The sequence below is a fragment of the Pipistrellus kuhlii genome, unplaced genomic scaffold (genome assembly GCF_014108245.1).
Source record: "Pipistrellus kuhlii isolate mPipKuh1 unplaced genomic scaffold, mPipKuh1.p scaffold_m20_p_5, whole genome shotgun sequence".
NCBI lineage: Eukaryota > Metazoa > Chordata > Mammalia > Chiroptera > Vespertilionidae > Pipistrellus > Pipistrellus kuhlii.
Window position 1 is genome coordinate 13226238 of NW_023425551.1, and position 14961 is coordinate 13241198.

The 14961-nt window shown below is 35.7% G+C and overlaps 1 protein-coding gene across 1 annotated transcript; it reads left to right on the plus strand.

Moving 5' to 3' along the window:
* Positions 1–1742: 1742 nt before the first annotated feature.
* On the plus strand, positions 1743–13212 carry CUNH6orf58 (chromosome unknown C6orf58 homolog). The gene is made up of 6 exons (XM_036414969.2): positions 1743–2090; positions 3046–3132; positions 6222–6406; positions 7536–7636; positions 9716–9954; positions 12814–13212. Exons 1-6 carry the CDS (start codon positions 1790–1792, stop codon positions 12936–12938), a joined length of 1038 nt encoding a protein of 345 aa, XP_036270862.1. The 5' UTR covers positions 1743–1789; the 3' UTR covers positions 12939–13212.
* The last annotated feature ends 1749 nt before the right edge of the window (positions 13213–14961 follow it).

Below are 14961 nucleotides of genomic sequence, written 5' to 3' on the forward strand. Positions count from 1 at the left end.
GGACTGTGTACAGCCTTGTTGTAGTTCAGTCTTTATTGTTGTTGGTGTCACTGGGAGGAATTGACCTCCAGGCCAATTGGCTGTGAAGATCCACTGTGTCTATAACGGAAGAATTACTGTGCTGGAGACATGCTTATGGGGCAGGACTTGTTTCTGTGGGGCTTTGGTGCTCACTGAATCCACTTCTTGAATGTGTCTCGTATGTGAGTAGTTGAAATCTGGTGTCATCTTACACAGACCACTAGATACACTAGCTTCCGGATCTCCAATGGGATGCAGATCAGCTACTGTCTGAGGCCACCCAACAGGAGGTAAAGCAAGAACTACAGTTTTCTCCTCATTTCTTGGGTTTGGAGGTTTTGGAGCTGTCTGATCAGAGCTGCAGTTTGTGATAGGGCAGGTCATTTATATGCAAAAGCAGCTGTGCAGAGCTTGGGTGGGTTTGTAGATTGTGCGGGTTAGGGTCTCAGGGCGTCACTAGGTTAGGGTGTGCCAGCCAGCCTTCTTTATGTTTACACGTTTCCAAGTCCCCGCTTCCTGTGCCACAGCGCAGTACACAATGATTGCTAGATGCACCTCTTCAAGAAAGTCACCCTCACTTTCCAACCCGATGGCCAGCAGTCCAGCTTCTCCCTGTTGGAGTTTGGGTCCCCAGGGTCTCCCCAGAAACTGGATTTCAGAGTAATTCAGAACTTGTCTCCAATCGGGTTGAAAAAACCCCAGCATTTCCAATCACCCACCACCAGCCCTATAAGAGAGCCTCTGTACCTCAGCTTTTCAGCGCTTGTGCACATCTCAATGCTCTTTTCTCTCCTTCTAGTTGTAGAATTTCCACTCAGCCAGCTTTCCCATGGTTCTGGGTGATAGGCGGTTTGTCTGTTAGTTATGGTTTTGAAATTGTTGTGCAAGGCAGCACTTCAGGTGTTTACCTATGCCACTATCTTGGTTTCTCCCTTATATCTTATCTAGTGAATTCATTTGTGCGTTAGCCCCTTTTCCAGATCCTGAACTCTAGCTGCAAATGGATGTGACTTCATAGTCACCTTTGTCACTGAATAGTTGATTAGGAACATTGAGAGCCAAGGACAAAAATGCTAGCCAAGGACCAACTTGCAGGCAGTTGGTTGTTTTTTTTTAATGATAGTAGCTGCAGGCCTGCCATGCAAATTCTTTTTTGCAAAGTAAATGCCCATATCTTTAAATCTAAATGAATAAGGTAGATATACATCTGAATTAGTGTACTTAATTTAATGTGCATAAAAATAAAATGAAAATATGATAGCTGTTTTCTAAAAGTGTTTAAAATATTTACTCAATCAAAATTAATATCTTTAGCCGAGGTCGGTTTGGCTCAGTGGTAGAGCGTTGGTCTGCGGACTGAAGGGTCCCAGGTTCGATTCCGGTCAAGGGCATGTACATCAGTTGCGGGCACATCCCTGGTAGGGGGTGTGCAAGAGGCAGCTGGTCGATGTTTCTCTCTCATCGACGTTTCTAGCTCTCTATCTCTCTTCCTTCCTCTCTGTAAGAAATCAATAAAATATATATATATTAAAAAAAAGATTAATATCTTCAGTAGCTTTAAAACAATGTTATGTAAACCACAAACTACGTTAACATTATTTAACAAGTAAGGTATCCTATTTTCATTGGAAAAGCACTCTATACTGTATTGTCCACAGTGAAAAGAACAGTGTTTCTATATTGGCATGCAAGCCAACGAATACCATGACTTCTTCCTCCATTTGCCAATAAAAGGCCTGCCACAGTTTCAGTCTCTGGCTTTGGCACAATGGCTTTCCTTTCTCTTTGGGCCTGCTTACTAATTGGCTACTTTTCTGTTTCATTAGCAGAAGCATACAATTTCTCAGATCTGTATCCTCCCCTATGGAAGGAGAGTCCTGGTCAGTTCAGTGACTATAGGATAAAAAATGGGAAGTACATTATTAATCCCTGGGTATATCCTGAGAGATTGGGGATGTATAAAATTCTACTGAGCCAGACAGCCAGTTATTTTGAAAAATTTGCACCAGAAAATGAACAAAATATATTATGGGGACTGCCTATACAGCATGGCTGGCAATATACTTCAGGTAAGAATGACTCTTGTTTTCAATCTAATGATCTACCAATATAACCACATAGTAATTGGGAAATGGGACTCTATATATGTCATATGATGTTTTTCAAATTGATTATTTTATTTTTCCTCCTTCTCCCACATAACCACTATTTTCCCCCTTTCTTCTTCTCTTCCATAAGTCCTTCTTTCATGTATTGCCTATTTTTGTAGAAACTCCAATAGCATACAGTGTAGTTGCCAAACACAAAAAAGACTTCATTTTTAGCCTACTGAGCATTCTGAAATTATTTATTGAACTTCTACTAGATGTCAGACTCCATTTTAAACAGTGAGATGAGCAAAAACAGTTAGGAGGTGATACATTAAAAACAGAGGTGGTATGAAATTAATTTGAATTCCTTAGCATTCTAATTATGTTACCTTTGTGAATGATGGCAAATAGTGGCACCTTGTGCCTAAGGGATTTTTTTTCCTGCAAATGATTTATTCCTTTTAAAAATAAAGTAATTTAATGTTCAGCTAGATATGTTTGTGCGAAAAATTCATAAATTAAAGAATATTTTTGTTTCAGCTGACAGAAGAGCTCATAAAAAAAAGTGGTGCCTCTTGCTCATATTCAAGACAGGCAATTCAAAAGTACAAAATTGCAGTAATAAAAGAAATTGGTTCAGAGGAGAGAAATGAAGGATAAAGAGTGATAGGAAGAATACTAGTCATCACTAGTATTATAGGGGGATCACTTCTTAAGTTAAATAAATGTATAGCCACTATATTATATACCTGAAACTAATAATACTATCAACTGTAATTGAAAAACAAATCTAATTAATTAAAAAGTTAAATGTGTATCTTTACAAAAAACAAAAACAAAAACAACAAACCACACACCGCACTTAATTGACAATTATAAACAGTTTAAAAATGTGCCTAATAAATAATTTATGTATCTTCTCTCTCTCTGCCAGGCAGATTAGCGGATCCTAGCCAGAGGACAGATTGTGGCTATGATTCTGGCGACCATTTGTGCATCTCTGAGGACAGTTGGTGGGCTGGTAAGTTCATTTAAATAGCAAAATAGGTAATAGCCGACCCCTCCTCCGCTTGCCCCCCCCCCCTCCCTGAACAAAAACAAAAAAACAAAGAAACCACTAAAACAACAATCATATATTCAACATAAAACTCTAGGGACAGAGATAAAACAAAAACGTTACTATTCCTTTGTTAAAATAAATCTACTTCATGTGTCCTGTGGGCTGTATGCCACATTCTAGGATGCAACAGCCGCAAGTTATGATTCTGTAAGACATTTTCTGCTTTTCACAGAAGGACTGAAACAGGGACTTCAAAGGTTGATGGCCTGACAGACCAGCATTGCCAGTTAGGTGGGAGGTCCCACTAGCGATAGGGAAATGAGAGGGCAAGAAAATGATCCCTTTTCTTATTTTGCTCAGAGCAAGTGTGTGTAGCTTTTAAACAAAAATTCCTCTACCGTAAGTCATTTTATCAAGCAGGAATCTAAGCCTTCAGTAAGATATTGAATACAACAATAATCAGAAGGCATTTTCTAAATTCTTCAGTTTTATTTTGTATTTTGCAATTAGTTTGCACACAATTAGTTTGCACACAATTCCTTATAGGCATTTCTCAATAATTGGAAACAAGATCTTACTAAAGTTCACTTTCCTGGAATGACACACAGCATATAAACCTTTACATATTTTTCAGAAATGACATGGATTGGGTCTTCTCAAAGACCCACGTAGAGTCAAGGCCACAGGTCTAGAATCAAGTCCTCACCCCACCCTACCTTCCCATCTTCTTACTCTCTTACCATCCCCTACACCTGTGCCAATCAATACATGGCTTTTGTTGCTGCTTTTTAAAAAATATTTTTTATTGATTTTAGAGAGGAAGGGAGAGGGATAGAGAGATGGAAACATCAATGATGAAAGAGAATCATTGATTGACTGCCTCCTGCACACCCCCAGGCATGTGTCCTTGGCCGAAATCGGCCGTGGGATCCTTCAGTCCACAGGCCAAGGCTCTATCCACTGAGCCAAACCAGCTAGGGCTATTGCATCATTAAAATATCACATTAAGTCTGAGGAATCAACGGAATCTTGCTGTTGCTATAGCTGGAAAATCAAGATCTTGTTCACCAGCCTGCTGAACTGGTCCTTATTCAGAAACATAGGCACTATCCAACAAGTTTCTGATATCCTTGTTTTTTAACTGTTGTGGTTTGCTGAATCACAGCAGCTGAATTTGATTAAAGTTCAGTGTTGTTTCCTTCAAGAATTAACTCATCTTTCTCGGCTTGAGATACTGAACAAGACATGCCTGGCCTCATCTGAACCCTGCAAATGTCCTTTTCATCCAAGAAATTTCTGATTTCAACCAGGGAACCGTTATGAATTAATGGTGTTCATGGGGGAAGTGAGCGTACACAGACCTTGTCTTGTAACGGAAGCACAGTGACACATCCTTGGTTATGCTCTGTACATGACCGCAGCCTGTCCCTTTCTGTTTCCACACCGTTTATCAACCCGGAGCTGCTTCTTTTTCTTTCCAGGAAGACTGAGTTATATCTACAGTGATGTGATGGAAGTGCCTCTGGGGCCTTGGTAAAAATAACTGTGCTTTCCTTCAGAGTGATGTCAACAGTTTTTGGAATGTCGACAGTCTGATGACTGAAAATGGTTTTCATCCTCTCAGTAAATGTGGCAAAAAAAGCTAGAATCGAGGTTTTTGGTGTTTTTTTAAAAAAATATATTTTATTGATTTTGTACAGAGAGGAAGGGAGAGAGATAGAGAGCTAGAAACATCGATGAGAGAGAGTCATCAATCAGCTGCCTCTTGCACACCCCCCACTGGGGATATGCTTGCAACCAAGGTACATGTCCTTGACTGGAATCAAACCCAGGACCTTTCAGTCCCCAAGCCCACGCTCTATCCATTGAGCCAAACCGGTTTTGGCTTGGGTCTTTTTTAATTTTCAGATTTACTTAGTAGTTTGAAGTATCAGTCTGCTATAGTGAATGTGGGACTGCATTCACAAATGGATATGTATGATGAAAAATTTTCTGCATCACCAGTGGGAATCAGTATAGGCTTTACAGCCAACTATATTATAATATCTGAACCTGCTGAAGTAGGTTATATGCAGAGAGAAAAGCAACTTAATTCATTGTCAATTTAATTATCCAAAGATCTATTGTCAACACTTAATCCAACATTTTTACTTTAAAGACTTAATGTAATGGAAGGACTCTGTAATGTCATGGTTGCTCATTGAACTTGCTTAAATAAAATACAAAATATCAATACTATAACCACATTAAAATATATTAGAAAAAAGTCACATATAGGAATCTTTTTCACGACCCCCGTGGAAAGAGTTCCAATTCAGGGTTTGAGTTCTGGAGAAGTGCCACACACAAATGAAAAGACTTGAGACTTAAAGCAATTCAATTTGGCGATATAGGGGGCCAGGCGGTAGTCCAACTCTAGTGGGAGAACTACTCCTGCTCTGGCCCTGCCATCCCCTTTTATTGAGGCTTTGGGGAAAACATCTTAGGCGACATAAACAGAAATTCACATGTAGCCCTTAGGCAGGAAATAACAGAAACTTATGTGAGACAAACAAGGTGGAGGCTGCTTCAGCTAACAATGTCTCAACTAACGGGCGGGTGGTTAGAACAATTAAGGTTGTTGACCAACCTTCCTGGCTTCCTGTCAACATCTCTTTTTAGTAAAACTGATTTGTTTTCCAGCAGTCATATTTCATGGCAAAACCTCAGTTAAAATGTTATATTATTCTGTGCACAAGTAGATACTTATCTTCCTTATACACTAACTGCTTCGAAAAGAAAGTATTAAATCCATTAAAGTGATGCTTTGTTTTAAAACATTATAGTTAACTACTTTAACTTATATTCATGATTGTAGAGATATTATCAGAAGCATATTAATGTTAAATATATAATTCCTATGGAGAATTTCAATTTTTTTTTTCACTGACTGTTTTAATATATTGCTGGATCAGTGAGTTTTTGATTAATGGTTTACAGATTTACTTAAAAAATATCCCTGATCACATTCATTAGTGCTTGTGGTGATAATAGGTGTTTTGCTCTTACAGACATGAATTACTTTCTTTCTGCAATACCCTTCCTGGCTGCAGTTAGCTCTGACATAATGGGGATATCATCAGACCAAGTCACACTTTTGCCACCACCCAAGGATCAAACAAAGTTTTGTCTTAATGTTTCTACTTGTCAGTCATCCTTCCCTAAGACAATGAGAAAGTGGACTATCTTCTACCAGGTTCCATTTTATATTTGTAATTTATTCTTTTAAGAGTTGGTAAAATAAGTTTTTGTTTTTTGTAAAATGCTTTGGCTTAGGTTTTTGTGTGGATTCCACAATATTTTCCTCAGTATTACAATGTAAATTTTTATGCAAGTTATATTAATATTACAGTCCTACATTGCAGCAGGACATTACATGCCATCCACATCCTCTGCATCAATAAAGCATTAACACAAAATCTATCCACTCATCTCACACTAAAAAATTACATGTAAAAAATTATAGGAGAGCACCCAGGATATAACACTGAATGAAATTATTCTGGTTAATTGAACCTTTAGGTCAACCATGGTTTAGAGTTGATTTTTAAGCAGTCAACTTATTTGAACTGCATTAATAAATTACCACATATAGGTAGAACTAACAATTATGGGGCAATTAAAATCAAATATTCAATGAGCAATATAAAATACATTGGTGAAGCATAGACATGGACGAAGATCAGTGCTGAAAACATCGATTTTCTAGCTGTACAGTTTTAGTTCATTATTTTATTTTATTTTTAAAATATATTTTATTGACCTTCTACAGAGAGGAAGGGAAAGGGACAGAGAGTTAGAAACATTGATGAGAGAGAAAAATCAATCAGTTGCCTCATGCACACTCCCTACTGGGGATGTGCCCGCAACCAAGGTACATGCCCTTGACTAGAATCGAACCTGGGACCCTTCTGTCCACAGGCTGATGCTCTATTCACTGAGCCAAACTGGTTAGGGCTTTAGTTCATTATTTTAGATAAGTTTAAATGAAATATAATAATATTTTCTTTTTCTTAATTTTAAATTTTTGTTATAATTTCAACTATGGTAGCAGATAAAAATATAATGAAAATACAGTATTGATTGCTAGGAAAATATTTGCACTTCATTTCTTATAAATAGATTCAATATTACTACAAATAATAGGTAATTATTATAGTTTTTCCAGGGTGTTAGTCACTGATGGCTTACACAAACTAATTCTTAGAATCAAAATTCTTTGATATAGACTATTGTTAAATTGTAAATTTGAACAAGATGAAATTGTAGAGAAATAAATTGTTATATTTTCTCAAATATGAATTAATTTCTCTTCTTTACTATAGCATTTGCAGATACCTTCTAGTAGCTTTGATGACTTACTGAAGTACTTATGGGATGCACATACATCATCTTTGAAAGATGCTTACAAAATATTTACAGATAGGTAAGATTGGATCCCAAATAATTTTTAATATGGCAAATAATTTGGGGGGTTATTTATGTGTTTATATTCTTCTTATAATATAACTGTCAATCTTCCTATTAAATAACATATCTAATAATCAGGGTATTGAATGATGAGGTATATATATATATATATATCTTAGTATGGTTAGGCTCAAAAAGTGTTTTATGAAGAAAAAGCATAAATTTGAGAAGAAATATCTCATGCCAAAAAACCAGCACATAGAACTTACAACCAATTTCTCTCTATTTAAGGAAAAGACATTTTATTCATTATTTTGATTGCAGACATATACAATAATATGACTAGAGGCATGATGCATGAAATTTGTGCATGGGTAGGGTCCCTAGGCCTGGCCGGCGATCAGGCCTGATCAAGGCCTTCATTCATTCCATGCTGCCCCCTGACAGTCAGCACAAATCATAACAACTGATCAAACTCCTGGTCTCCCAGTCTCCTGAGGGGACAATTTGCATATTAAGCATATATATATATATATATATATATATATATATAAAACATATATATATTACATATATATATATATATATATATATATATATATATATATATATATATATATATATGTATATATGCAAACTTGGGTGAAAAACCAGTATCAGGGTTAGCACATTTAATAGAAAATGTAGCACAGCAGGGAGCAGACAACATTTCAAGAAGAATGAGTCTGTTAAACAAAAAATTGCAAGCTGTTCAGCATGCTTAGATGGTTGATAAGAACAGGAACCATGAATTATAGTGTTATAAAATGATTTCCTATACCCTTTACCTCACAACTGTGACAATTTGTCCCCCAAATATGTGAGAGAGATTGGTTTCCCGGAAGACTGCGTCCTGTAGGAAAAGCCCATGTATTTAGAACATTGGACAAGAAAAGCACACACATATTTCCTTAGAATGCTCAATATTTTGGAGGCCTCTTAACTTCAGGAAATCAATAGTCACAAAGGATGCATGAATCTCACAAATATGCTGCCTTGGAATCTTTGATTTTTATCTGCCCATTTCTAAAGAGTATTACTTAGTCATTGTCAAATATCAAGTTATAATATAACTAGAAGGCCGGTGCATGAAATTTGTGCATGGAGAGGGAAGTGTTCCCTTTAGCCCAGCCTGCACCCTTTCTTATCCAGGACATCCCTCTCACAATCCTGGATCACTGGCTCCTAATCACTCACTGTCTTTCTGCCTGGTCACCCCTAACTACCCTCCCTGCTGCCAGGTCACTCCTCACTGCCTCTGCATGCCAGCCTGGTTGCCCCTAACTGTCCCCCTGCCGGCCAGGTCACCCCTTACTGCCCCCCTGTCAGCTTAATTTTCCCAATTTCTCCCTCCTGCCAATCTGGTCACCCCTCATGTCCCTCCCACCTCCCCGGGCCTGGTTGCCCTACACAGCTTGCTGTTCAGTGGTTTGGTTGTCCCTCACTAACCCCCCTGCTGGCCTAGTTGTAGACAGCCATCAGGTGAGAGTGTGAAGGTTAATTTGCATATTACCTCTTTATTCTATAGGATATGCAAAGATAAGGTATCTTTTTAAAAGTGATAAAACTCAAAATAAAATATAAAAACCTGATTGAATGCTCTTTCACAAATTTAAAATTGTAACTACCTATATTTGTATTTTCAGTGGTAAGAACTCAGGCCCTAGCTGATTTGGCTCAGCAAATAGAGAGTAGGCTCATGAACTGAAGAGTCCCAGGTTTTATTTCAGTAAAGTAACTTGGTTGTAAGCTCAATCCTGCATGTGGGAGGCAACCAATCGATGTGTCTCTCTCACATTGATGTTTCTCTCTGTTTCTCCCCTTCCCTTCCACTCTATAAAAAGCAATGGAAAAATAGCCTTGGGTGAGTGTTAAAAGAACCCCCAAGAAATAAATAAAACACACCCATGAAGGTAGGAACTCAGACCATCACATTCTAAAACTAAGATCTACATTCTTTGTTGATAGAAGATGAATTTTTTTTTCCTAGAAAAGATTGAGTCTGAAATTCTTAGTAGACTAATTATAATTATACATGTGTCCATTTGTCTTTTAGATTTCAAGACTATTCTGAACCAGAAGTAAATTTTGGAAAAACTTGGTATGTGGCTGTGGGATATATAGCTGCAGCCAGGTTTCCTACAACTATGATTAAAACATATGAATTCCAGAAGAGTCTGCCACCACGAATGCTTGTCAATGGGGACAGAGCTCCCAACATCCATGACTTTACTGAACTTCAAAACATAGTCCTGCTTGGTTTAAATATTCTTCATGAAGCAGATAATGATACAGGTAAGGGCCTTATGAAAAATATCTTAGACAAGCCCTAGCCAGGTTGATTCAGTAGATACAGTGTAGACCTGTGTACTGAGAGGTCCTGGGTTTGATTCTGGTCAAGGAGAATATGCCCAGATTGTGGGCTTGATTCCCAGTAGGGTGTGTGCAGGAGGCAGCTGATCAATAATTCTCTTTCATCATTGATGTTTCTCTCTCTCCCTCTACTTTCCTCTCTGAAATCAATAAAAATATATTCAAAAATACCTTAAACAAGATCAATATAACATTTAGTTGTAAAGAAACAAATAATGATTATATTACACTGGAGGCCCAGTGCACAAAATTAGTGTACAGGTAGGGTCCTTAGATCTGGCCAGCAATCAGGGCCAATCAGGGCCTTATGGCTGCTGGCCAGGGCTTTCCTTCATTCTGCGACATCCCCTGGTGGTCAGTACATGTCATAGCGGGTGATCAAACTCCCTGTCTCCCAGTTGAACTCCTGAGGGGACAATTTGCACATCAGGCATATATATATATATATATATATATATATATATATACACACACACACACACACTTTCGAAGAAATTCATGCTTTCATATGGGTACCCATGTTACACATTTTTTAAATATATATTTTTTAATTGATTGCAGAGAGGAATGAAGAGGGAGAGAGAAAGATAGAAACATCAATGATGAGAGAGAATCATTAATTGGTTGCCTTCTACACGCCCCCCACTAGGGCTTGAGCCTGCAACCTGGGCATATGCCCTTGATTGGAATTGAACCCAGGACTCTTCAGTCCACGGGCTGAAGCTCTATCCACTGAGCCAAATTGGCAAGGGCTCCATGTTACACATTTTGATCCTTCCACTCATGATCTGTCCTTGTTGATCATGAAGCTACCAGACTACCTCAAGATCATGTTTTTAAATCTATAACCCATATTCTGTTCTTATACATGGCTCTTAAATTTAGAATGAAATAAAGAACATCAAAATAAACCCTGCTATGATTAATGGGGAAACTAGCAAATGTACTTATGTAAGCTCCCATCATCCAATCTTACTAATCATGGATGAAGCACTCTGCTCCATTTCCTAAACTGTAGAATTTCTAAGTAGAGTGAATCTATAATTGTATGTTTGAATAACCATAGTATCCCAATTTTCCAGATATGCTCTTATGCAGGGAACCAAGCTTAAAACAATTTTAAAAATTGATATTTTTAAAACAAACAAAACAAAATAAAAAATCTAAAAGATAGTACATTAAATACATGATTTAAAATCTTATTTTCATTAGTTAGAGTAACAAAAATACTCAAATATTTTAGGGGCTTTATGCAATTGGAATTTCTTGCTCCAGTTATGGTCCCATAGTTCACTGATAAAAAAACAAAACAAAAAAAACCAAAAAAAACAGGGGCTTTGTAAGTTTAAGTAATTCCCCAGATGGTGAATGACCCAGTAAATTTGCATCACGGAAGTATTATTTTAAAGCCTGTGCTCTTTCCCCTTAACAACTCATTCTGCATACAGAAATCTATGCTCTAGGATAGTTTGGAAACTGGTATTAATACATTGCTCTTGTTGATTGTAGTAAGGTGAGACCTGATAACTCAATGTTACCAAGTCTAAAAATTTCAAACTAGCCTAATTTCCTCACTAGTCTAGAAACAAAGAAGAGAAAAAGTGCTATCTCAGGTCTTAGGACATTAAATAGATTAGCCAACTGAGAAACATGAAACCAAATGCCCCCACCCACCAATCAGGTAATATGCTACAACTACATGGAGAAGAGTAAAGGATGCTTATGAAAGTTAAATGGAAATTAAGCATTACCCTCCCATCCCCAGAGTCTAGGATGATACTTCCAAACTGCTGCCTTTTGTATATTAACAGATCTAACCTGAAATACTCTATGTCTTAATTTCAATCATCTTTTTAAAAATTCTATTTTACTATTTTCTTAAAACACATTTTAATTGCTATACCTTTTACTTATTTTTAAAAGTACATCTAAGTATATATTCAATGTTTAAAAGTCTAAGTGTATAAACACATGAAATGAAAATAAAAATCCTCTTCATCTCTCCTCAATCATATCTCTTAGTCTTTCACCTATTTTTTAAAAATAGTTTTTGGTGCAAATTTCTAGGATTTTTTAATATATCAAACAGTGCAAATAAATGAATAAATAAGACCTGTGCTGTTTGTACAAATGAAATCACACTCGCTGCTCTGCACTATACTTTTTCAACTGAAAATTCTTCTTAGAGCTTTTCCTGCATCAGAAGGTGTTAATCCAACTATTTTCTTTAAAGGATATATAGTGTTTTATTTAATAAATTATACCTGTGGAGATTATTTTACGTTATAAGCTATTGGCAATAAAACAACAATGGCACTTTATACATACTCCTTGGGCACAATTTATTATCTTACCAATACAATTTTAGAAAGGAAATTAATTAAAATTGATGGGCCATATATTGGCAAATGGTACTCAAAAAAGTTTTTAGGACTTTACATTTTATCAACTATGAATTAAGGTTTATTCTCTAACCCACTGCCAAATAACAATTTCTATAATTTATGTTAGTTTGTTATGTAGAAAATGTTGCTTCACTATTATGTGAATTTATAGTGTTTGAATGTGTTCATGTATTTTATCCAGTTTTCTCTGAAGTTACTTAATTTTTCTTATTGATTTTTAGATGAAGAGCTGGTTAGCTAATTTTAAAAACATATGTGTAAAATCATCATGTAATGAACATATAATATTTGAATGTAAAATACATAATTTTATTTAAAATAAGCATTTCAATAATTGGGCTTAAACTTACATGTAAAAATTTTATATCTTTTCCAGGGTCATTCTCTTTGACTATATGGAAAATTTTAATGAAGACAGAACGTGCAAGAAAATTTGTTCTAGAGCTTTCAGAAATAATTCTTGAGGCTTTTACTCCAACATTTCTGGAAATAATGAGTTAACAATAAAAGTTTCTAATTTGTTGGGCAATAGCAATTTCAAAATTTAACACGGTCATAATCAGGATAATTTTCTTGACTCTGTTGTTTTTAAATTGTGCTTATTTGTTAGAATTTTGTCCATGCATACTTAATTTTACATTCAAATTAATGTTATATTATTTTGTCAATTAATAATACTTGACTTTTAATTCACCAATATATAATGTTTAGCATTTAAAGAAGTTGTATTAAACTCTTATAAATCATTGAGAAATTAATAAACAGACATTAAACTTATATGGCTCTTTTATTGCTAACTTATGTAACCTAATTTTATAAAATTTAGATTAATATCTTACTGATTTATAACCAAATACAGAACATTTGAAAAATTCTGTCTACTAAAATTTTAAAACTCATAGAACTGAACTGGCCAGTAGAATACCCAAGTTGTCATTTTGTGCATTTTCACTGGTCACAAATTTATAGCAATTGCATACGGTACTAAGTTTCCTCTCCATGGTCCACATGTGATAATGAATGTTTAAGGAGAGAATGCACCTGCCGGAAGTGGTTACATCCAAAGATAACATGAAGCTTTCATATGAAGATTTCCCAGGGCTTTATCAGACTAATGCTACCAACTAACTGTTAAAAATTAGATAAACTGGTTTGAATAATAGGGTCACTGGAATAGGAAAGGCATAGTTTAACTCCCAGGTCTATTGTTTCCTCATGTGAACTTGGGAAATTTTTTGTATCAATTATTGTTATAATGAAGATTATCAAGTAAAATAAAAATATCAAGTAAAATAAAAACATACTTATCAAGTGGCTAAGACTCTTCCCAATGAATAATACGCATTTACAAAAGTTAGCAGTTGTAACAATAATTGTGCTGAGAGATGGATGCATGTGTTGTATTGTGGGGCAGTACAAACATCTTTGATGAGCCAAGACCATGAATACATTATTTAATCCAAAAACACACTGAAGGTTTTCTGTTAGCTGTCTATAACAGAGGCAGTGGGGTAAACAGCCTCCCCAAATGTTGTGAAATAATTACACATCTATAACATGTCTGCCAGTATACAAAACCAACTCCTTAAACTACGTGAAGACAGATAATGCTAAGTAGGCAAAACCGCTCTCAGTAAAAAGAGAAAAATCAACAAATAGCAGTGCCTCCGTAATACAGATTTTGATTCCATCTGGTATCCACCTACCCCCCATCTTAGTTCTTACAAGCTGGCCTGGTAATTAAATAATAAAATTGACACAAAACTAGATTGGCAGGAAAGTCAATTTAACCTGTGCACACAGAAGAATCGAAATGATCAAACTAGGTACCCTTTTAATACTTTTTAGACAAAGAAACAATACATTTGTGATAAATTGACGGGACAAAGAAAGTTAGGTAGCAAATTAGCGAAGGTGTTACAAGGTTTATTTTTACAGACCTTTTTTTTTCCCCCTGGTTTACATCATTTATTTATTTGCTTACTTATTTAGTTTATTTATTTATTTTGTTTTTGTATCTTTTTATTTTTGAACATAAACTCTTAATTGAATAATATTTTGTTAAAGTTTATTCCCTGATTTTATAAGTTTTGGCCATTTTTATTTTATAAAAAATTATTTTTGTTTACTACAAAAAATCTTTGGTGCAATTTTTTATTACTTATAATTTTTAATAGTTTTAGAGTACTTAATAATAAATGTTCCATTATACCTTAATAAAAAATGAAATAAAAATAAATATTCCCTACATCAAATGTTTTATATGATTTAACAAATATATGGGCGAGGAAAACAGATTTACCATATATCTATACATTTTCTTTATTGATTAAGGTATTACATATGTGTCCTATGATCCCATTACCCACCCCCCCTCATGCCCTCACCCCCTCATAGGCCTTATCCATCTTTTCTAGGAAATTCTTGAAAAACCTTATAAGCGTAGATTTGAACTCTATATCCAGACGCTTTTTGTCCTCCATTTCTTTCATTTGTGATCTATTTTGTTGTCGCATTTCACAGT

What these genes read in the sequence shown, in the direction of transcription:
- CUNH6orf58 (XM_036414969.2), top strand. Translation starts at nt 1,790, where the DNA reads ATGGCTTTCCTTTCTCTTTGGGCCTGCTTACTAATTGGCTACTTTTCT. An exon ending in TACAAAATATTTACAGATAG is followed by an intron (nt 7,637 to 9,715) that starts GTAAGATTGGAT and finishes TTTGTCTTTTAG; the next exon opens with ATTTCAAGACTATTCTGAAC. An exon ending in TGAAGCAGATAATGATACAG is followed by an intron (nt 9,955 to 12,813) that starts GTAAGGGCCTTA and finishes TATCTTTTCCAG; the next exon opens with GGTCATTCTCTTTGACTATA.